At 44.2% G+C, this 22,246-nt stretch overlaps 1 protein-coding gene across 1 annotated transcript in view; it reads left to right on the top strand.

Annotated features, from left to right (window-relative positions):
• LOC142902294 (transmembrane protein 132C) overlaps positions 1 to 22,246 on the top strand; it is a 167,413-nt gene that overhangs the window by 20,716 nt on the left and 124,451 nt on the right. Inside the window, exon 2 of the mRNA XM_076047218.1 lies at positions 11,316 to 12,204. Coding sequence (XP_075903333.1) covers positions 11,316 to 12,204 — 889 coding nt within the window. The remainder of the gene's footprint in view (positions 1 to 11,315; positions 12,205 to 22,246) is intronic.

The following is a 22,246-nucleotide window of genomic DNA, read 5'->3' as shown; positions in this document are numbered from 1 at the left end:
AGTCGCAGTCTGTTCATTAGTAAAAAGCACCTCGGGTTTGAATGCGGCTGCTCAACAATGAAGCCTCCAAATTTGATAAACAGCATGTGTGTGTGTGTGTGTCTATTCTGCTCTGTTAGAAGAGCTCCAGGCTGGATGTGTCACCCATACGCGGGTCTATCAGTAGATTTGGGGCAGAGTTGAGAGAGAGAGAGACGCTCAAGCACACAGAGTGAATAGAACTGACAAGCCCTGTTTTCAACCCCGGCAATAACTAAATGGATTTCAGCGGGAAAACTCTCAGACTTTATAAACAGACTTTAATTCATGACATTTTTGTGAGTGGTTTGCTACAACTGGTATCGTTGTTTTGCTTCAACAAATTTGGGTTTGATCTGAATTTTTTGTTTTTAATCGAGGGTACTGTCTGAAAAATGAAAAAGTAGGCTGTTTTTAACGTTTGTTTTTTTTTTTTTCTCTGACAAATTGCACCTCTCGATTACCCAGTTTTGATGTGTTACAGAAATTAATTCAAATGCTAATATAAATGTGCATTTGATAAAATACAAATTTACGAATCTCTCTCAAGAGAGAAAGTTGCTTGTAACAATTGGCCAAGTTTTTATTGGTCCTATTAGCGCAATTTCTCGAGTGGGAAGAATGCTTATACAAACCCTTCCCCCTGCCCCGGATCTACCTGCTCATCAAAAGTATTTACCAGTCGTGATGTGTACACACACATACTGACGGGTCAACACCCCAAGCAATTCATGTTTCGCCGTCTCGCCCAAGGACGGTGACACGGAGAGCCTGTGTCCAATCACCGGTTGACTGCACCGCCACCTGAGCTGCAGCCGTTCACACGCGGATTGCTTTTTTTTTTTTTTATGAGTGATTCACTGACGATCGTTAACTGTCATGTCATCTCCCGATGTGCCTCCGAGTCGTCGCGTAAAAAGGACCGTCGTGTCGAGCTCTTGTCAGCGCGCGGCCGCAGCGCTCATCGCGTTGCTCGCGTTTAACGTTTCCCCCACGCTCACAAAGAGCCGGGCCTGGCTCTGCTTCGGCCGCGCCTCCGTGCTTAGCACTGATTTACGATATCTTTTTGCAATTAAAACAAAAAAGGGGGGCCGGCGAATGGGAAGGGATTCATTAACGGGCCTGGTTCATGTCGTGGAGAAGACCGGAGGGGGCCGTGGGAATACTGATTGGCGCGCAGAAGATGTGTTTTTGTCTGGCGCTAGCTAGCCGAGCCAACTGCTGCCTTCTCGAGCTGTGTGCACTGGTTGGCACAAAGGGGGATGTTGTTCCCTGCGCCGAGGATGCCCGAGACATTCTCCCAGACGTGGCCGGGCCTCTCTGCGGCACCTGGAAGTCCTTCCCGCCGTCCCTTAATGGCATCCCTTGCTGACCACAGTAAGCCACGGAGAGTGCTGCCTGTTTTGGTTCCCCCTGTCTGTAGACTTACTAAATAGGCCAGAGGCGCGGCATTACAGTGTTTACTCTTGGTCGGTCGATACTCTTTAATCCCCGAGATGATGCTTTCTCTCATGAACTCAAAATAGCTCTTCCTGCTCCCCAGTGAAGCCGCGGGGCCATTACTCTTTATTAGCTCTTAGCGTCTTAAATGTGGCCATCCATTAGAGGCCAGGGAGCAAACATGCCCAGCAGGGCCCTCTGAAGCATTCCAATACACATACGCACGCAGACACGTATGCTGTAAGCGAACGGAAGGTGATCCTCAATCAGGAGCAATTATTGCGCGTTAAATTTTGCTGGTCTGAAAGGTAATCAAGGATCACTGGCGCTGCCAGTTTTTTTGCCTTGGAGGATATTCTGAAACTTTGCACTGTGGCTTTTGTCTCGCTGCCCCATGACTCTCACTTATCAGCGAGGCGGAGTCCGCAGACCTGTATCTACCTGACTGATTCCTTTTCTATGGAGGCTGGCATGAAGTAATACAATACTGTGTCATCTATCGATTCTTTTTTTCCCCCCCAGTCCCTCTTTCTTGAATTTCTCGGTGTCTCAAAGGCATAAATCACCCGCAAATGATCCTTGAAGGAAATATTACAATTATTATTCCTGACGCGTGGTCACAAATTCAATAGCCCTTATTAATTGAACACGGTGAGAAATATGACGCGGGTAATTCGATAGGACGAGGGAGCGCACTCTCATCCCTCATGTTTAGGGTGGCGCTGTTTGGCATTCATTGAAAAGTGAGGAGGGATCCACGGCTGGCGTGAGAGTGAAGGGAGTGCCGGCAAACAACCGCGCTCGCTCTGTCAGATTTTCAGTATCCTTCTACATTTGGAAAGAAACCCGAGGAATTACTCTCCATGCACTTTTATTCTTTCACTGGATCTCCTCTTTCCCTTGTTTCTCACCAAACTTTTGCACCCCCCTTGCTCCTCACTCCGTGTCTTTTTGGACGTGTGCGGCGAGGCAAAACGACAGGCGAGTGACCAGCGGCGGCCGGCCACCTCGGCAGGCCCTTCACCCGTGCGTCCACCAACATTATTGCAGCCCAGGAGTGTGCTGCGGGAACATGGCCTCCCCCCCCCGGTGTCCCTCTATTATGATTGTTCATTTACTCGGCCTGCGCAAGTGTGAAAGTCCGCTCTCCGCTCTGCCACGCTCATTCCAGCTCTACATAGCCGAGCATGCAGCGCCAGTGACAGGATGAGTGGGCCTGTGTGAGGACCCCCGGTATCGGAGGGGTGCTGCTTGGCTAGTTAACACTCACCCGGGACCTGCCGCTCCGCCCTGCACACCTTCACACAGCCGTGTCCGACAGGAAAACCCCTTGACTGGAAATCTCGGGAAATGGGAAGCTAAAATTGGCTGTATGTGCGTGATTGGCATCAGATATTTTGCAAGCGGGCAACAACTGTAACTTTAAACATTGCAAATGTCACTGCAGGGGGGGGGGGGATCATATACACAGAGGAAATAGCAGTTCTGGTGCCATTTGTTTGAAATGTGTTTTTTCTATGAATGCACAACATTGTTCTCATGTATTTATGATATGTATATGTCGGTTGCATTTTTACATCTAAATGCAAAAACAACAGAAGTAACAGTTTTAGCCAAGATGACCCCAGGAGCCACATCTGTATGTTCACTCTTTAGATCAGAAACGTTTTTAAAAAAACGTGGTTTGGCAAAAAAATTATGTTTGGTTAAAAAGCAGGATAAAAGGTAGAGGAAAACTCTTTTCAAAGAAGTCTTAATCACTCCATTTCTAAAGTAAGATTTTAATCGAGGGATAAGCTCATTGTGAAATAATCAGGATAATCTCCCACAGAGTCCAGACTCAGGTGGTGGAACCTGTAGGCCCACCAATGTGAAGTGGATCGTACCGCAGGTAAAAGTTGGAAATTGGGAAGCCTGGCAGTGTGTGGGGATGGTGTTGGATGCCTTATGAAAACCAATGAAGGGAAATTCATTTTTGCATTCAGAATGGCACAGTCGGAGACCGAGGATCAATGGTTATTGTAATGCTGACGGCAGGGGAGATGAGAAGATGAGATCAGCTTATATCTTGTTAGACAGATCCAGGTCGTGACAGCCAGCAAAATGAGGAACATCAAGTTTATCGAAAGAATTTCCAGAAAATAAAATGGACAGCTTGAGCACTGAAGAATCTGTCCGTCTGACTTAACTTCGGCTAACTGCGCAATTTACATAAACCCCAGTCGTCTGGGAATAAATAATGTGCTAATACGCTAATATATGCAACCGCCGTGGCGTTAGATCTACTAGTTACTTTGAAACACAAGGGAACTAGCTTGTTAATGGAACACATGCTAGCATCAGGATGCTGGCGTTTGATAAGGATGACAGTTTACTTGCCACGCTGTGTTAGCAGGGTGCAGAGTGCAAGGGCGTCAGTGGAATTTTGAGGGTGGTCGGACATGTATTGGCGGTGGAGTCGGGGGGGGGGGCGTCAACCGCCAGAAAATTCTGAAAGATGCAGATTCAATTTCCTGCATTCTGCTGCATTTTACTATGTTTTTAGATTGAAAATTATCTCCCGCTTTTATTCTTTCTCCTTGGAGCTGGCATAGTCTGCAATTACTGACTAATATTATGTTCTGATAGACTCGATAAACTCAGCCTGAACTGCTGCCGGTCTAATGTTTAATGGTGTAACACACCGTGGAATGACACTGGCAACTTTTTTGGAACTGTATTCTCCATTGAATGAGGGTAAAAGATGAGAATGAATTAGAAAATAATTATGTATGTTGCCGAGATCATATTCCTATGAAGCAGACTGCTCATCCTGAGCGATGCTTTTACCCACTCTCGCTGTGTTTCTTAGTGTTGCTTCCGGCATAGAAAAAAAATGTCAAAAGTTCATTTTTTTCTGAATCCCCCCCCCCTCAGTCATTTTTGTCATTTTTTTCCCTTACAGCTAACCAGATCAATCAGACCCTGAGTAGACATTCAACAAGTGCAAGTGCTAGCAGCTAGCGACGCTTTTGTGACCGTGTATGTGACATGGTAGTGTTTCCTGTTTTATTTTGATAGTCTAGCCCTCCTTGTATTTTACTAGTCTGGATCCACTCACAGGTGGCGCTTGCATGAAGGTTGTTCTATCCACAAAGTTGCGTTGACGTAGCAGTTTGGCAGCTACAGGCGTGACTGGGCTGGCCTACTCGGGAGTACTGCAGCCCACTCTGAATGGAGAGACCTCTTGAAAAGGTGGGACAAACATCGGTCACCACAACCGCCCCCCCTGACTGGCAGACCGCGGCCAGAGGGGACCTTCGTATGTGGTCAATACACGAGAAGAAAACGGAAACAGAAACTGAAACTTCCGGTGGGAGCATGGATCGTGCAGACCCTCATATCCCATGATGACGTAGAAAGACCGCACCGACGCACTGCTCTTGTGAGTTGGGAGCTTGACCACTTCAACTTTGATATTGCAGCCCTCTCCGAAACAATATTTGCTGGAGAAGGAAAGTTGGAGCCGAGCACACTTTCTTCTGGAAAGGGCAAGATGCTGAGGAGCAACTGATCCAACGCGGTTGGTTTTTGCGATCAGGACATCATTGATGAATCAGTATAACCTGGCCCCACCGCCATAAACAACCGTCCTCACAGAAGATCAAGCCCACCTTAAGAGGTGGAAAGAACACTTTCAGCTGCTCCTGAACAGTCCATCTGTAAGGTACCCCAACGCACCGCCAGGCATTGGATGGCGCTCCCTCCCTCCGACACTGAGTTCCAGAAGGTGCTGAAGCTGGGGCACCAGTGGTGTTATTCTCATGGGAAAATAACAATAACTTTATTTTTCTACCAAATGCAAGTCAGAACGTTCAACAACAACAACAACAACAATAATAATTAAATGTGTGCATCAAATACAATATATTTTAATTCGGCAATGTTGAGAGGGTCTTTATGTACCAAAGACCATCCAAACATTTTTTTTTTTTTTTCAATGATTCAAGTCACTTAAGAAAAATGATCTTCTTACGTCCTATGATGACACATTTAACTACAGCATTTAAGTTATAGATTTGTTAAAGATTTCAGTCCATGCAAGGGTTAAGCACTGTCCTCTAGCAAGAATCACAGTTTTCGCAATTTGCATTTTGTTCATCAGACAACAGTGCTGGGGAAGATAGCGCATGATTTATTATCTGGAACAACATGTTTGAAGTTAGTGCCAGAGACACATGCAACAATCTTCGAAATGTGTGGCCCTTTAAGTCTACAGTGCTAAAAAATTTGAATAATTATTCTTGCTTTTGAAAAGATTTGTTTTTTCTGCGGCATGATATTTGCACTCTTTGTAAAAAGACTAATGCCCAAGCGAATACGTTTTTTTTTTAAATATGATTTATTTGCATGACATAAGCATCTGAAACCAAAAGTCCTTTATTTTGGTATATTGATATGGTTAAATAATCAACTTGTTATGCTGAGATAACAGCTTATGTGGTCATAACTGTCAGAAATAATCTTTACCACTTATGAGATCACAAGATCTCCAAACTTTCTTCTGTGATGATGGGTTAACTAAAAAATTACTAATAAATAACTGCGTTTTTTTTTTTTTTTTTTTTAATTCTGTCTGGCATTATTAACATTTACCATCAGCAAGGGTAACCTTGATACATATATCGATCTGTCAATATGTTTTGTTACCTATGTAGAGAATAGCTGTCTTTGTGTGGATTCACTACAGGGCGCTTTCAAGAGACCATCCTCTGTATTTAAGTCCATCAGTCACAGCTGTTTCATAAGGGTTATGCAAGGGCAGGGAGGGAGAAAAAAAAAATCTCCCTTTATTAAAAATCAGAAATGGGGGGGAGTTTCGAACATTTAAATTGGCTAGCTCAGCATAATGCTGGCTGTGCTTTAACAATTTAATGCCACACAATGGGGAATTTTAATTATACAAGATGTGGATAGTAAAGTGTACGCTGAAGTCGACATTTTTCGAGACGAATTATCTTTTTTCTTTCCTTAGCTTTTCTCTTTCTGCTGAAAGTTGTGGTGTGTGCCTCCATTCTAACACATCCTTATTAAAAGAACTCCAGCACAAATCTAGTTTGTACCATTTTGGATTAATGGATCTTTACTGTACAGTTGTTGATCTATTCTTGGACCGACCCTTCCCTCGGTTTGATTAAACAGCACCGATGTTGGGTTAACACACTTACATGTTATTTTGCTTATCGTCCTAAAAAAAAGAGGATACAGGAGGCAGGAGAAACAGCAGCACTGCCCTTATGGAGACGTGTGATAACTGCGCATGATACTTTATGCGGCATGCAAATGAGACAAAGCAGGCATAACAAATAGGAGGCTGTGGAAGGTGTGAATTGAATGACATGTTTTAAATGCGTCAACGAGTGTGAAAGGGAGTCAGCAGAGGACATGGATTGGCTGACGCGAGTCCTTGCACTGTGTCCACTTCAGCGATACAACTCACCTTTCCGTCCTGTGCCTGGGAAATGCCGGTGAAAGATTCTATTACAACTGAAATAGCCAACAGTTGTAACATGATAGCTTAAATCTAACCCATCGTGTGTGATGGAGGAGTGTCAAAAGTTACATTAGAGGGGCAATACGCATTTTTTTTTTTTTTATCATTGTCAGATATAAGGTAATAACAACTGAAGCTGGAGTGGTGTCGTTCCATCTGGGGTGTCTGGGCCGTCATATCATACGCCCTCTCCTTCTGTCGATTTGGAGCCCTTTCCATCCTCTTGTTCACAAAGCCGTGCCGGCTCCGACTGCTAATGTTAGCTACTATGCTAACTCTGCCATATATAACCTTAAACCTGTTACTCAAACCATTATCATGTTGTGTTTCCAAGGGGACAACTTGGTTTTCCTGGTTTTAACTGACTTTGGAAAAATGACACAAAACAAAAAGAAAGTGACCCATTTTATGTTTACATCCAGCATAATTTTACCATTTTAGCAAAATCTAAGGTCGAAGGGCTCAGCATGTTCAGCACATTGATGCCTCCACATGCTTGCAGCATTATGTACATTTATTGTCACTTGACATTTTACTTGCTCGCCAGTGGGCGTTCGTTGGCGTCCTGAAGGACGGGCGGAGCGATGGAGATGAGGGGAGTGTGAGGAGGTGGGGCTCCTCTTTGTTTTGGTTTGCATGCTGTGCTTTGTGGTGCTCTCCAACGTTGAAATATTGCTTATTGCCCCTTAAAGCTTAAAGGCTTAAACTGCTTATTTCCAAACCTGGATGGGGGTGTATTGTTTCCCCAACCCTGCTTTCTACGTCAAGCTGAGCCCTTTAGAAAGATCATCCACGGGCAATAATGCTATCACGGCCGCAGGAGGAACCTCCAAGGCACTGAAGTATCCCATTGATTGCGATTTTGATTGTACGGGCCACAGCTGGAGGTGGGCCCATGCAGATTCTGCCACTTGTTGTTATTAGGCAGGAGAGCCTATTTTCTCTGGGGCGTAGAGATCTGAGCTCCGCGGCTGTGTGTGAGATACGGGGTTATGGAGGGTGGCATTATAAAAAGCTGCTGGAGTGACAAAAAGTGAGTATTTCTGCCTTTTCAATTCTCACTCCTAGAAAAAAGGTGATTCGCTTTGAAATACGATCTATTAAATTGAGTCTTGAGCATATGACATTGCTGTTTCTGATTATGCTGGGTCTGGCTTTGGAGATTCCCAGGTTTATCTGGCTTGATATGGGATTATTTTTCACCTTAGAAATTCAGTGTCAGTTTCCAGGGCACCGGTCCTCAGCAAGTTTAGTGTGCTAGCGTACATGCAAAGATCAAAATATGCAAAACGGGCTCATAACTGGGATTACGGCGGCCTGGCATGATTTAAAAGCAAAGAGATTACATTTTAATTACATACAAACTGAACTGACACGAAGCACCAAGAACCTCATTTTTTTCTGTTCCATTTAGTCATTTGCGCAAGACTGGCGACTCATTCAATTATGAAAGGTCTGCGCTTTAATATTTTGTTTGTAACATGTGCCTCGTTGCTTTACTTCAAACATAATTACACCATGTCCTTGCGCAGGTGCTCGTGTTATGACAACATCCTCTCCTTGTCGACATACACCATGGAATATGTGGTTTTTGTTCTTTTGTTTTGTTTGATTAGCAAATTTGAAAAGTGGAGCAGCCGTGCACGGACTCCACAAACTCCACAACCTTTTAGAACGGCGGCAGGTTTTTTAGTTTACTTTGAATTTATCTGTTACAAGGATTTCTTTATCTTCCATATTTGAGGAAATGACTCTATACCAAGCAAAAATAAAACCCTCTCTGAAATTCTTGCAGTAAGGAACAACATCGGTAGGTTTGGCTTAAAATCCGTTTTGTTATCATTTATTTATGAGTCAACTTTTTGTATGAAATGTGTTTTGTATTGCACATTTTATATTCATAAGATAATTTGTGATCTCAATGCAGTCCATCAGGCAAACCTTGAGACAAGGCCGCATTTTAACACTTGAAAAACAATTTGCTTTTATTTAATTTGAGGTTTTAGGTCTCAGACACAGTAAGAACCACAGGTTCTAACGGCAGTATTCGCGACTCTTTTGTCTCGCTGAGATTTAGAGTTGTCAGCAGCGTAAAGCCACATTACAGTGCTGCCTCTTCCAAAACAAACACCAAAAAAAAAAAGAGGCTCCTGCGGGTTCATGAAAATTACAAATTGCTCTGCGGATGCTTGGCCGTTCCTAAAGTACAAAGAGTGTAGACGCAAAAAAATGAAAAAAAAAAAACCCATCAAATTGCTCGTGGTGCACTTCCGAGCTGCTTCAGACGTGCGGCCCATCTGCACACTTGTCTTACTTGGATAGAGGCAAAGAGGTCAAAAGGGGGAGACATGAATTACAATTCTGATTTGTAAACTCGTGTCGGCGACATTGATTTACAGGACTGCTCAAAGGAATGAAATCTGCCGGGCAGCTTGCCGGGTGGTGGCGAGGGAAGTGTGCAGAAGGGGTGTAATCTCCCAACAGATTGGAGAAGGTTAAAGCCATCTTTTGTTGTGATTAAACCTCGTTTTTATGTATGCCGCCCTGCTCCTCAACCCCATGGGTCACGAGTGATAACAAAGCAGCTGTACAAATATGAGCCTTAACGATGCAGGGCAGAGAATCCATGGTCACGGATTATGGTTGTGGCCGGATTCTTATTCGGCCTTATATTTTTGAGCACATGCACGAACAAGATTGATAAGAGTTTCACGGAAGTGAGGGGGAAAAAAACCGGTGGAGGTCTCCTCAGGTTGAGGCTGCGGTTTTCTCCAATTGCCCTGTAACTGAACCTTAATGATGGAAGATGAACACTGAAGTAGATCATGCAGTTTGACTTATTTTTGTCATTTGGCACACCGGATTGTGGAAGTCTTTTAGTTAATGAATCCATCTGGTAAAGACCTAACTGCAAGTGTTTGGAAAGGAGATACAAAACTGGGAGTGTGATTGGGTGAATTTTCCCTCTCAGAGGTTTCCTCTCTTTTCTCAGCTGGAATCCCAAAAACAGAAATTTGGTGTCTACCAAGAACCTAAACTTAATTAGAATGAGAACCTTAACCTAAAATAGTTATCAATATTTGCAAATAACTGGGCAGCTTTTTGGTCATGAAACAATTTTGTAAACTGCTGCTAAAAGAAAATATGATAAACAAATTGATTTGAAATACAATCCCAATCAAAATCTTAAGACCAGTTAAGAAAAAGCAAGAAGGCATTTTTTGTACTGTTGGATCTAAAGAAGGTTCTAAGGAGAGCTCCAAAATGCAAATTCTTACTATTTCTTAACTGGTCTTAAGATTTTGATCAGGGGTGTATCTATAGAGTGTCTAAAAACCTAAACTGGAAAACGAGGACAAAAAGCAGAACGAGAAAGAAAGTCAGTTCTGGAAAACACATCACTCCAATAGTCTGGTTTGCTGGAAGAAAAAGAAAAACATCCCACACCAACATTCAGATAAGGGAATAAAACAAGACCCGTATTGTGTTCCAACGCTAAGTTCTGAAAACACTTGTCTGATTGAAATGGACCAGATTTGATATTGTGCAACATTAAGAGTGCATCACCGCCCTGTGGCTAGGCACTATGCACAGTGGTGTGTAATGGAACTTTGAAGTGAAGCCTTCAGCGCTGTGTTTCTGTTACTGTCTTAATGTGAAAACGCCATCTCGTTCTGATGAAACTGCCACCGCTGCCGCTTCAACGCTGATCTCTGTGGCAACAGCAGCCCTTCTGCTCATTGCGGCTTCTTAGTCACGCATTGTCTTCAGCTCTCTTTTGCAAATGTATTTTTCAGAAAAGTTGAAAATGTTTCATGGAAGTTGGCAAGTAAGAAAAATACGATAGAGTCAAAATGTGGCCGAGCTCCAGCGTCCGCGCAAAATTATTATCGTCCTTATAAATGGAGTTTTAAATATGGATGGGTTTTTCCCTCATTACTATAGTGTGCTAGATAGTGACCGCTAGAAAGTGGTCGTTGCAGATGCACAAACAGGCTCTGTAGGGGGGTGATATTTCACACGCATATTAATGGATGAATTTGCTGTCAGGTTCTTGGATCATCGTATACTTGTATTCGCTGATAACGAGGCCCTGAAATGTGTCCTCAGCAACTCTGCTTGTAGGACCTCTCAGCAGGTTAATTCATACATTAATACCCAGTGCGTTGACGGTACATTTACGATATCGGCTCAGCAGTTCACAGCCCCAAACCTGCCAGTGTGTGTGTACGTCTTGTGTTCTCTGCCTAATGGGCTTTGCCAAAATGTCATGTCGCGCCGAGCGTGCCCTCTAAACGCCGCCTCTCCCTCTCTTGCTTATCAGTGGCCGACTGTCGCACCTTGGAGGGACTGCAGCGGTACTCCTCCCTCTCCCCGTACCTGCCGGTCAACTACCAGGTGCTCGGCGCCGACTTGGCCTTCTTCCTGAAGGAGGCCAACCAGGACTTCATGAGGAACTCCAGCCTGACGTCCCGGACCGAGCCCTTCTTCGTCTACCAGGCCAGGAGTTTGCCGGCGGTCAACGCCAGCTACGGGCCGCTTTCCCTGGAGCAGCCCGTCCCCCTGGAGCTCCTGCAGAGCCCCGGGACGTTCCCCTCCTCCTCCCTCTTCACCTTCAACTGGAAGGTGCAGACGTTCATCATGGACGCCAGGATCCACCTGGCCAAGCCCCGGGTCCAGGTGCTCTTCTACGTGGGGGGCAGGGACTGGGACGACTACAGCGCCATTGACAAGCTGCCCTGCGTGCACATGTTCGCCTTCCACGAGACCCAGGAGGTGCGCGGCGCCTGCCAGCTGCGGGGGGAGCTGGGGCTGTGCGTGGCCGAGCTGGAGCCCCTGGCCAGCTGGTTCAGCCCCCCCAGCGTGGTGCCGGGCCGGCAGAGGGCCTCCGAGGTGAGCGAAGGCACGCCGGTGGAGCTCTACTACATGCTGCAGTCGGCGGACGCGGGGCAGTGCCACCCGGAGGAGGCCCGGAAGGACGCTTTCATCCGCTCCAGCCAGGAGGGGCTGTTTGGCTCCTACACGTCCACGCCGCTGAGGAGGATTGGCGGCGTGCGGCTGTACCAGAACCCCGCGCCCCCGCCGCTCTCCCAGCACAGACTGGATAATAATTTCATGGTCATGGTCCCGTCCACGCCGATCAAACAGAGGGAGACCATCTCAGCTTTCATCACGGTGTCGGCCTACTCGCCGGTGGAGGTCTTCACTCTCAGGTAGGAGCGCTTCCCCTCAGTTCTCTCCTGTCAAGTGCCAGGTTCAAAGTGCAGCAGCACTCCTGCTTTTTCTTTTGTGCTCATAGTATTCCTCAAGCACCTAAAAAAAAGAGATAAAAATACCTGAACTGTGACTTCATGTCTGGCCCTCCATCCTTTTCTTCAGCAAGCTTACGATTAAATTCCGGGTGGTAAATTTGCTCTCTGTGTCATCTGGATTCAGACAGAAGGCTAAAAAGGGACGGCGCAGTACAGGGGTTAAGAATGTTAACGAAGGTAAACTGCTGCAGCGGGGCATGGCATTCAGCAAATTGGTATTGATGTCATCCATTTCAACAGATTATTTTTATAATTTTCTTTTTTTTTTTTGCGAGCATTCCTCTAAACACTGTCCTCCTGCAAATGAGCTCTGCTGGAACTCTAGACGGATGATCAGAGGAGTCAAGAGATGGAAGAAATTGCATCACTTGCGCAGGCGTGTGTCGTCTATTTGGAAGTGCAGCCTTGATTGTCCTCTGACACTGCCTGAAGCAAAATGAGCGATGAGTCAGTAATTATCGGCACCTACACACTTCGATACACGTTTTTACAAGTTTTCTGCTTTTTTTTTTTGTTCCAACGCTGTAAAGAAGAGACGTCTTATGAAACTGTGGAAAACTAGTTACAATAAGATGACATAAATACACTTACGAATGAAGAAACTCGCATGTTTTGTTGCATGTTGCCACTGTGTCAGCGCATGTTCTACCACACTCCACAAACACAAAAATTAGACAAATTGGCCACTTGAACTTGGTTGTAGATGTGAAGTGTTGATGGACTATGTGGCCCTGCAATAAACTGGCAACTTGTCCAGGTTGTATGTTACAGCACTCACCCGCAACCGATGAGTACAAGAGAAGCAGCTATCTAATAATACTGATGATGATTACGATAATAAATTGCATGGATAAGCAGCACCACACACTATTAATGCAAGTTGCGTTGTCAGTGTCCGCACCGACATCAAATCTTGTCATCTCTCCCAGCCAAGCGTTCTGCGCAGCTGACACAAAGCCAGATGTGAAAGCGTGATCTCGTAGGCCGTTGATCGGTCGCGAATTACGCTTAGCTGACGAGCCGTAATGCTCCAGATGATTAAAATGCAATTGCAACGAGGAAGACCTTAATTAAATTTCTTTTTTGCCCATTAGTGTAATGAGTGAAATTGTTGTAAATCACGCCAGTTTAGAGTATTTACAAACCCTTGGAGATTCCGCCACCAGGGGTCAAACCAATCTGTCTGTTCCGTAAACGGAATGCTAATTTAGAGCGTTTTCCTGTACACTCGCCAATGAGCAACCCGGATGGATTCGCACAGCAAATCACATGACTGTTTGCTCAACATTTTGCGCGGCTAATTGTCGCCCTCTTGCTTTTCTGTTTGCTAACCAACGAAAATGTTTACCCAGCCATAGACGTACACCGAGTGAGCTTCAGGCTCAGATAGGAGCTTTAGCAAGAAAAAAAACAACCCAAAAAATAATTAGCTTTTCTCTTAATTACCAAATAGTTGTCCTGAAGTGATAAGGCAATGAAAACTTTTTCGCTTTTCCGACTCGAGAAATGTGTTTTCATCCTTGAAATGAGTTGGGGACAGGCTGGGCCGCGGAGACCTGCGCCTGTGGTATTTTCACTTGGCAAGCGCGGCGCGCGGCGGCTGCAGGTTGGCCGTCTGAGAGCCGCAGATATGGTCGGGCCTCTGTGTGGTCCAAAGTGATAAGGCTGTCCCCCGCACATGCAATTGTTAGGACACCTAATCACGAGAGCGAGAAGACTTTGATCTCTGTATTCGCAGCGTAATTATCATCTGTGTACTACACGCTCCTGTGTTGTCCATTGTGGGGGCCTCGCTGGCCTGAATGCAGGATGAGCTCATCATCCTTTGATATCTGTCGACCTTCCGCCAGAGCGGATTTCAATGTTTATCAGATTTGCGATCTGATATTCTTGAATTTGGAGCCATGTTATTGTAGCCGTCCTTATTCCGCAGTTGTCTACCTAATACACTGCAAACATGAGGGGGAACAACATTAGTATTAAAGATTAGTTGTGAGAGAGAGAGAGAGAGAGAGAGAGAGAGAGAGAGAGAAAGCAGATATTACCCACTGCCACGCTGATTGAAATTCTGGTGAACTTTCTTCATCTACAAACGTGTGATTATCTTTGCTGGAAACAGCAGAATGGATTTTCCCTTAAAACGCTGAGAAAGTGGAAAGTGGAGACTTTTATATAAAAAGTCACAAATGCCCCCCCAAAAAAAAGAAAAGAAAAGAAAATCACGGAGGGGGCCAACGTCAACCGAATTCACAATGTCTCGCAGTGATGACGTTTAATTACATTCAGTCAAAGTCAGAGATTAAACACAGGAGTCTCATTGGTCCTGAGTCACATAATTGTGGGCCGGGTTAGACTATTCCAAGTCTGAATGACACGTCATTACATGATAAAGAAACATATTCCATCAACTTACAAGAACATATTTTTGCAATAGGTCGTCCCTTTGTTTACTTTCTTTTTTTTTTTGTCTCTCTGTTAATTAAGCATCCTGCGTCCAGAATAAAAATATTTATGATGACTAAGTTTCCGGCGTAATTACATTTTAAACTACGCTATTAACTTTATTCCCTGGGAAGTTTTTTCAGCTCTGTAACCCTCGACTGACATTTGTTGATCCACCCTGAAGCAAAGGGGGGAGGGAAAATAAAGACGAAAACAGCATTTCTCAAAGGATTTACATTTTAAAGTCCCCAGCTTCTCCGGTTGTTCGGTGAAATGATGCAGCGAGGTCTTGCCTTGAAGCTCCAGAAATATTTGTGATCTGAGAAACTTTATCTAACTCTCTATCAGCCTCAGGGGAGAAGGAAATGGTTCTATGTATTTATTTATTCACCACTTTGACCAAACATTTCTTTTTTTAAAACCTTTACTTTCCACGCACAGATAACGTTTCAAATTTAGACTGAAATTAAAACGATGATGGGGCCCTTCAATAAATCATTTTCCACCTGTGCGTCACTTATTGTGCAGAGTGAGTCCTTATGTGCCACATTTAATGAAAAAGGAGCTCATCTCACATGCGTTCAAAATCAATCATCAGGCCAATTCTTTGCTTTGTGGAAACCCAGCATGGTTCTGTCTCCATGTAGTATTTACAGGGTTGACGTGCCGCTTCAGTGTGATAGACTGGGGTTGAATTGACTTTCACTGTTAATTGGTTTTGTCACTCACAAAAGTGTGACCCCCTTTTCTCCCTCTCTCAACTTTTCTTAAATTTAGATGGATTTAGGAGCGGAACGTTTAATTGCGTCTACTTTTAGTCGCAACCATGAATCACGCTGAGACGCAAGTACATTTGCCATCCACTGGTGAGAAATGAGTCAGATGTATAATGAAATAAAAAACTGCTCAAGTGATGTAGAACAGTGCATTTGTGTGTCGTCTACTCCGACTTTTTAAAAGCTACATTACCATGATGGCCCCAAAGTACGGAGCATTACGGAGTCTTTTTAAAGGCCGACCTTAGTCAAAAACCGCACAAAGTGTCATACACCAAATTTGCCAAATGCATTAAACCTCTGTGCAAGTCATCCAGGTAAAAAAAAAAACACGTGACCCTGAACATCTCAATCAACGATTGAAAATATGTTTCTGGTGGCACAGAATCTCTGCTAAGCATTCTCTGTGCAGGGTTTTCAGGAACCGCACAGACAAACATTTCAACCCTCCTGAGCATTGAGTTTTTTTTGTTTTTACTGGATTCTGCAGCTCCCCGCAGAGGCAGCCTTCTCTGAAAATTACAGTGACTTATTTCCAAGCAAAACACCCTCAAAACACTTTGTGTTACGGTTTGATAGCGAATATGACAAAACAAAATTGATAAACAGTTCATTTCACTTCAGCTCGCTATATTTGAAAAATCAGTTGACAAATGTTTGTTCACAACGTGTATTCCAAAAATAGGCAAAAGGGAGAAGTTATTGCATAGGTACACATAGTGCATATTTATGGCATTCACTGTTATGGTCAAGGAAAACAGCAGAACCACACCATTGGCAAGCTTCTGCAAACAATTTGAGAATAATTCCTTGAAAAGTTGACACTGGAAAGTTGTGGATGAATATTTTCACAACAGCGTCTCTAAATTGCCAAATGAATTAGTGTCAGTGCTGCAATTTTTTTTAGTGGTTCAGCCATTTTTAAATGATCTCCCAATTTCCTGGAATACAACACTTTCATTTTTGGTTCACTTTTGCAACGAGAACTGGTAGTAACTACGCCAGACTAGGCAAAACAGGAAATGATGCAAATGTACGAGCCAAGGCAGTGCAGCAGCTTATATATATACTTTTTAAATGTGTTAACTTCCCCACAAACTAATGCTTTTGTTGAATAGCGATACAACAAAAACGTCCAAATTTGGAAGGTGGGAAGCTCAGAATTGGTGGCATCACATCCTTCTGACACATCCTGTTTGGATGAATTGTCCGCAACGTCACCACGCTAGTAGACATATTTCCCTTTGACATTTGCGCAACGAAGACAAAATGCCACCGCACATCTGTGATCGTTATCACATGAGGGTGAAATTTCAAATCCCTGTCAATAATCCGTTTTTGTTTTTGTCAAAACGGGCTTTGAGTCTCATGCCGTTCAATTGGCTATCAGTCTCTCCCGGGTTGCTGGCCGTCTCGTTAATTACGCAGAAGACAAGAAGCAGCCATTTCATATCCACAAGTTATTCAATTTTTCTCAGCTTGTATAGAACATATTTGCCTGAATGATCTACAACTCAGAGGAGTTTATGGCACCAATGAAGCGCTGGGGCACAGGCCCCGCCAACCCAAAGCCTTACGTAAACTCAGCAGTGTTGGGGTGATTCATTCATTCATTCATTCATAATGGCAAAGTCAGTGAAGAAACTATAATTCTAAACCAAATGCCTTTTTTAAGCTCCTCATTTAAAAAAAAAAAAAAACAAGAAAAAAAAAGATATATATCTAACATGTAATAGTGATTAAAAATCCAGTGGAACTCTAAGTCACAAAGTCTTGTACTGTGTTGGCTTTTTTCCTCTTGTATTTATTCTTTAGTCTTCTCTTCAGTGTCATGCATTGGCCAGGTAATAGGCTGTTGGACCACTGTGTCTTTTTTTTTTATAGAGATAAGAGAACACTTTTTTTTGGTTCAGAGGAGTCAGTTCGTATGTTTCCATAAAACCTTTTTATGTGCTTTACAAAGAATATTGCCTGACCATTTTATGGAAATATCTAAATATGAATCAACTTCCTCTAATTCGCAATAAAGTGTCTATGAAGGCTCGGGGTGGTTTTAGTCTTTTTGGAGTCGGCGCTGATGTGCAAAATGTTTTATGGAAACGGGTTTGCCAAATTACCTCTGACATAGAAAACATTCGACTCACGTGACCTGTGCTGCTTTTTTAATCTACCCAGATGTTTTGATAATGAGCAGGTAACTGTGGATCAACTGGGCGGATGACGAGACCCTGGTTTGTTGGCCTCAATCATGATGAAATGGAACAAACATTATTTTCCTGAAATCTTCGCTCAATTCTTCTCGGTTCTTGTTTGCTTCTCCGTCCAGCAGACACACAGCACAGTCCTGGCTTTTGTCATTTTGGGACGCAGCCTTGGTTTGAAACTGAGTGATAACACGGCCCTCTTAGACATTAAAAAATGTTCATTGGAATACTATTCCAGTAGCATTACAACTATATTTGCATGAAATCAGTCTCAGATTAATACATTGCAAATGAAAGACAAACTTGTCTTCAAGCTTGTCTGTGGGTTTTGGGTAACAGTTTTAGGTCTTGTTCACACTTGTTCACACTGCAGGCCAAAATACAATTTTTAGCCCATCCAAATTGAAACCCGATATCTCTATTGTAGTCTGAACAGTCACAAACCGCATGAAATCAGATTTTTGCAAAACGGATAGAAACCACATTCGGGAGGTAGTTTCAAATCGCATTTGGACAGATGTGTCTCAGTGTGAACAGCTCCAAACACATCGATCGGTTTTGACTGACCGTGACGTCAGTCTACGCGATGCAAGACCCAGTGCGCCAGACCAGAGAGCGCCATTCCAGGTGCGGAGCTGTAGCGTAATGGAGCAGACAGAAGAAATAGAAAACAGCAGTCCCTGGACAGAGGAGGGGACTCATTGACTCATCAGTGGGTGGGGAGATACTGTAGCTCCATTCAAGCCACACTAGTCACACACTACACGCTACGCTGGACAACGCCTCCGCTACGACGTTGTTGCTACAGCAACCTGTCAGATGGGTCAATGATGTTGCCCAGTCTGAATAGAGCAGGATCCCATTTGGAAAATTGCTAAAAACAGTGTGGACAGTCGGCCCTAAAAATCTAAAAATCAGATTTGAGAAGGAATCTGATTGGAATCAGATTTGCCTGCAGTCTGAATGCAGCCTTGGGAGGACTGATCATTTCTCCAGTCTTGAAACTCTCCAAGTGCAACGCGAGGCTCAGCCATTTACAGCAGATGTTTAACAGCAATTGTACCGCAATGTGAAACCATCCTCCAGTTAACCTTGCGTCGGGACAGTTTGTGCATCCGACAGTCATTTCCGGGCCACAGACTGGAAATTCTAATATCTCGTGATGCATTTGAAATGTCTCGCCAATTAAGCACATCATCACGTTAATGAAGTGAAGTCAGCTGAATTAGGGGAGATTAACTCTTTTTTTATTGCAGCGCCTTCCCTCCGCATTCCTCCTGTGATATTTCCCCGCTTTGTTGCGCGGGATGAGAAGCGGCGCCCTAGCACAGGCTGCCATTAAGCGGGTTCATCATGAACAAGGCTTACTCCTCGTATTGTTTTCAAAGAATGGAGGCAAAGTAGGGGAAGACGCGCGGAGCCATTAAATTTAGTGCACCAGTCATGTATAAGTTTGGCTCATTATCATAATTTGTTTTCTGGCATCACAGTGCCAGCAATTTAGATTGCTATATGTCATTGATAATTAATCATTATCCTGCTCTATGAGATGATTCATATGCAAATGAGGAGCAATAAAGGAAATGTTTTAAGGGATATTTCCCCCTCCAGTCTCTGGTGGTGTGAAGAGAGAGAGAGAGAGAGAGAGAGGGAGAGAGAGAAAGAGTGAGAGACCCAGCGTACACAACAGAGAGATTGCTTCTGTCCTTTATTTCCGTGGTGCAGTGCTGACACATGGCATGTCTTCAGTGGGAGGGGGTGGGGGGGTTGCCTGTTTGAGACGCACAACATGTCAGAGCAGCAGCAGCTATGTCGTTCATAAATGGTTGGAGCTGGAAGCTAGCCATGTTGGATATACTGACGCACCATAACCCTGAGGCAAATAGGAATCAGTTTCTGGCTAAAAATGGACAGTTTCTTTTTCATTTCAGCAAATCTGAATGACAGTTATTCTTGGTTGTTCTCGTCTTTGCTGTATTTTTGACTTGTTTTGTGGTGAAGTTTTAGAGTGAAGGTTCACAAGTAGTCGAGAAAAAACAGAGATAAAATACATTTTACATTCTCCTCCTGGGTCTGTTGGGAGTTTGGGGGGGGGGGGGGGGGGGGGGTTGTGGGTTGGTTTGTTTTTCTGTGTGGCCCTGCTATGAACTGGCGACTCGTCCAGGGTGTCACCCTGCCTTCACCCTATGGCAGCTGGAATAGACTCCGGCAGACCCCAGCAATCCTGAGCGCAGGAGTAAGTGGGTAGATGAGATGGATGGATGGATGTTTTGTTCTGACAATGATGAGCCAGTGTTGGTGCACCGTCACGTGAACGGTCACAAGTTCAATCCCAGGGCCAGGAGTTTCTCTGCTTTCTGTTTGCATTGATTCGCTGTGTCCCTTCAGGTGTGTCCGTTTCTTTACACTCCACCTTCCTCCCACAGTCCAAAAACATGCACATTAGGCTAACTGGCAACTCTAAGTTGTCTGTAGGTGTGAATATGAGTGCTTATTTTTCTTTATGTGTGGCCCTACGATAAACTGGCGACTTGTCCAGGATGTAACGCTGCCTTCCCCCGACAGCTGGGATAGGCTCCAGCACCCCCACCACCCTGAGTGCAGGGGAAGTGGTCATGGAAAATAGAATAATGGATGGATGGCTTGCTCTCCCTTTTTCTGCATTTAAACATTCACACTAGTTGGAGAGTCTTAGATGAAAATGTGAGTTGTACAAAAAGGCTGAATGGAAAATATGTGTGCTTATTTTTATTAAATCCCAAATCACTGACAAATCAAACCTCCATTCACTGTGGGTCTGAAGTAGGACACTCAGAAGAACCCAGTGAGTTTTGTGTTACTCATCATTGTCACTCTTGGGCTGTGGGGAAAGGCTTCACCTACATACCAGGGATGTGAACAATGAATGGATTATTGATGAGCCACTTGGTCAAGTACTGCCGGGTCATGCGAATGCTAAGATGGCCACAATTTGGATCAGACAAACTTCCAGGAGCTGTTTGAGTCAAGGGGCTTCTGGCAGTTTGTCGACCTCTGCCTCACACGGGGCACAACGCTGCTCAAGAAGCTGCCCGTATTGTCCCACTGACATCTGAAGCAAAATCAAATGACATCATTTCAGTTCTTGTAGGAGGCAAAACTCTTTCTCTGTGACGGGAAGTTCTTTGTCACCACTGGAGATCGAGGACGACTCTGTTTGATGGTCTGAATAGTTTTGATTGGAAATAAATCATCCTCCAAACACTTTTGTTTTGTTTATTCATGATGCATGCGGTGCGTAATGGCCTTAACAAACATGCAGCAGAAATGCAGTCATGTGTTGGAGTACTTTAAACTTATAGACCAGCACAATGCAAGTTCCCTACGATCCGTGGATGTATGATGAGGTTTTCAATTCATCAAATAGTGCATTAAAACATATTTGACTACTTCATACATATCATGACAACACAACAAGGACATGCAAACTCTCAGAAAAGCCACTCAGGAACAGAAGACGTACAGGCTGGTGAGGACGAGGAGGGACGGCTGAGATCAACTACATGCAAGAATTGTTAATTGTTAATGTTCTGAGCTCATTAAAACCGTTCACTACAATTGAATAGAGGTTTAACTCGCTGCACTACCTATGCAAGAATCCTTTGTGCCTGAAAGCATCGGAGCCTGCCTAAAGATTGCATTAGTTCTTACAGCGATGAACAAAGTTTTTGATCTTTATGTGACATTCTGCTGCCAACCGGACTGCAGTTCAAGGCAGAGTGGGAATTCTTACTTGTGCTTACTTGGTTTTATTAACTTGCCGTTTATTTTCTCCCTCAGAGAATGATATATGTGCATGTTTTTTTCTCGACAGGCCATCCATACCATTATGATTCTCCATCCTGCACCTTGCAAGATCTCCATCATTGTCAGCTTCACATTAAAACTTAAACCGCGCTTCGTCTTGGATAAAGCACGAGCGACAAAGTGTGAAGGTTTGACAAGAGTCTGGAAAGCTCCCGTTTGATCTTGGTTTTTGTGTTCCTCGCTGAAATGAGAACAAGTGGCAAAGAAAAGCCTGCAGTGACACCGAATCCTGCGTTGTCATCAGAGAAAATGGTGCACTTTGATCTGAGAGCGTGTTTGTGTGACGAGAATGACGAACGCTAACGTATTTGTGTTAATATTTTGCCGTCTGTTACGCACGCGGCTGCTTGCTCGCCGAACTTCAGCGAAGTCCAGTCCTCCAACAGCTTTTCCCTCTAAGCATTACCTCCTGCTGCAGCAACATTCTGCTAAACATTTCAAGAACTAAAATTTTGTAGTGTGTGTGCGTGGTCCAAAGTTCTGTGAGGACAGACATGTCTTAGTCAGAGCCGGGCTCACGCTGTGAATGGCAAAAACTTCAGTGAATGTGATTGAATTAGTTGACCTCGCCTTTAAAAGCCTACGCATCAGTGAACAAATGATCCGACATTAGGCTTCGTTATGTGCTCTGATGGACAAAAGGCACTAATGTATGCACGAAATGGTGCAAAAAAA

This window comes from Nelusetta ayraudi, unplaced genomic scaffold (assembly GCF_046127955.1).
Source record: "Nelusetta ayraudi isolate G7.1 ecotype Tasmania unplaced genomic scaffold, CSIRO-AGI_Nayr_v1 ptg000092l, whole genome shotgun sequence".
Taxonomy (NCBI): domain Eukaryota; kingdom Metazoa; phylum Chordata; class Actinopteri; order Tetraodontiformes; family Monacanthidae; genus Nelusetta; species Nelusetta ayraudi.
This window is presented reverse-complemented; position numbering and strand designations above follow the sequence as displayed.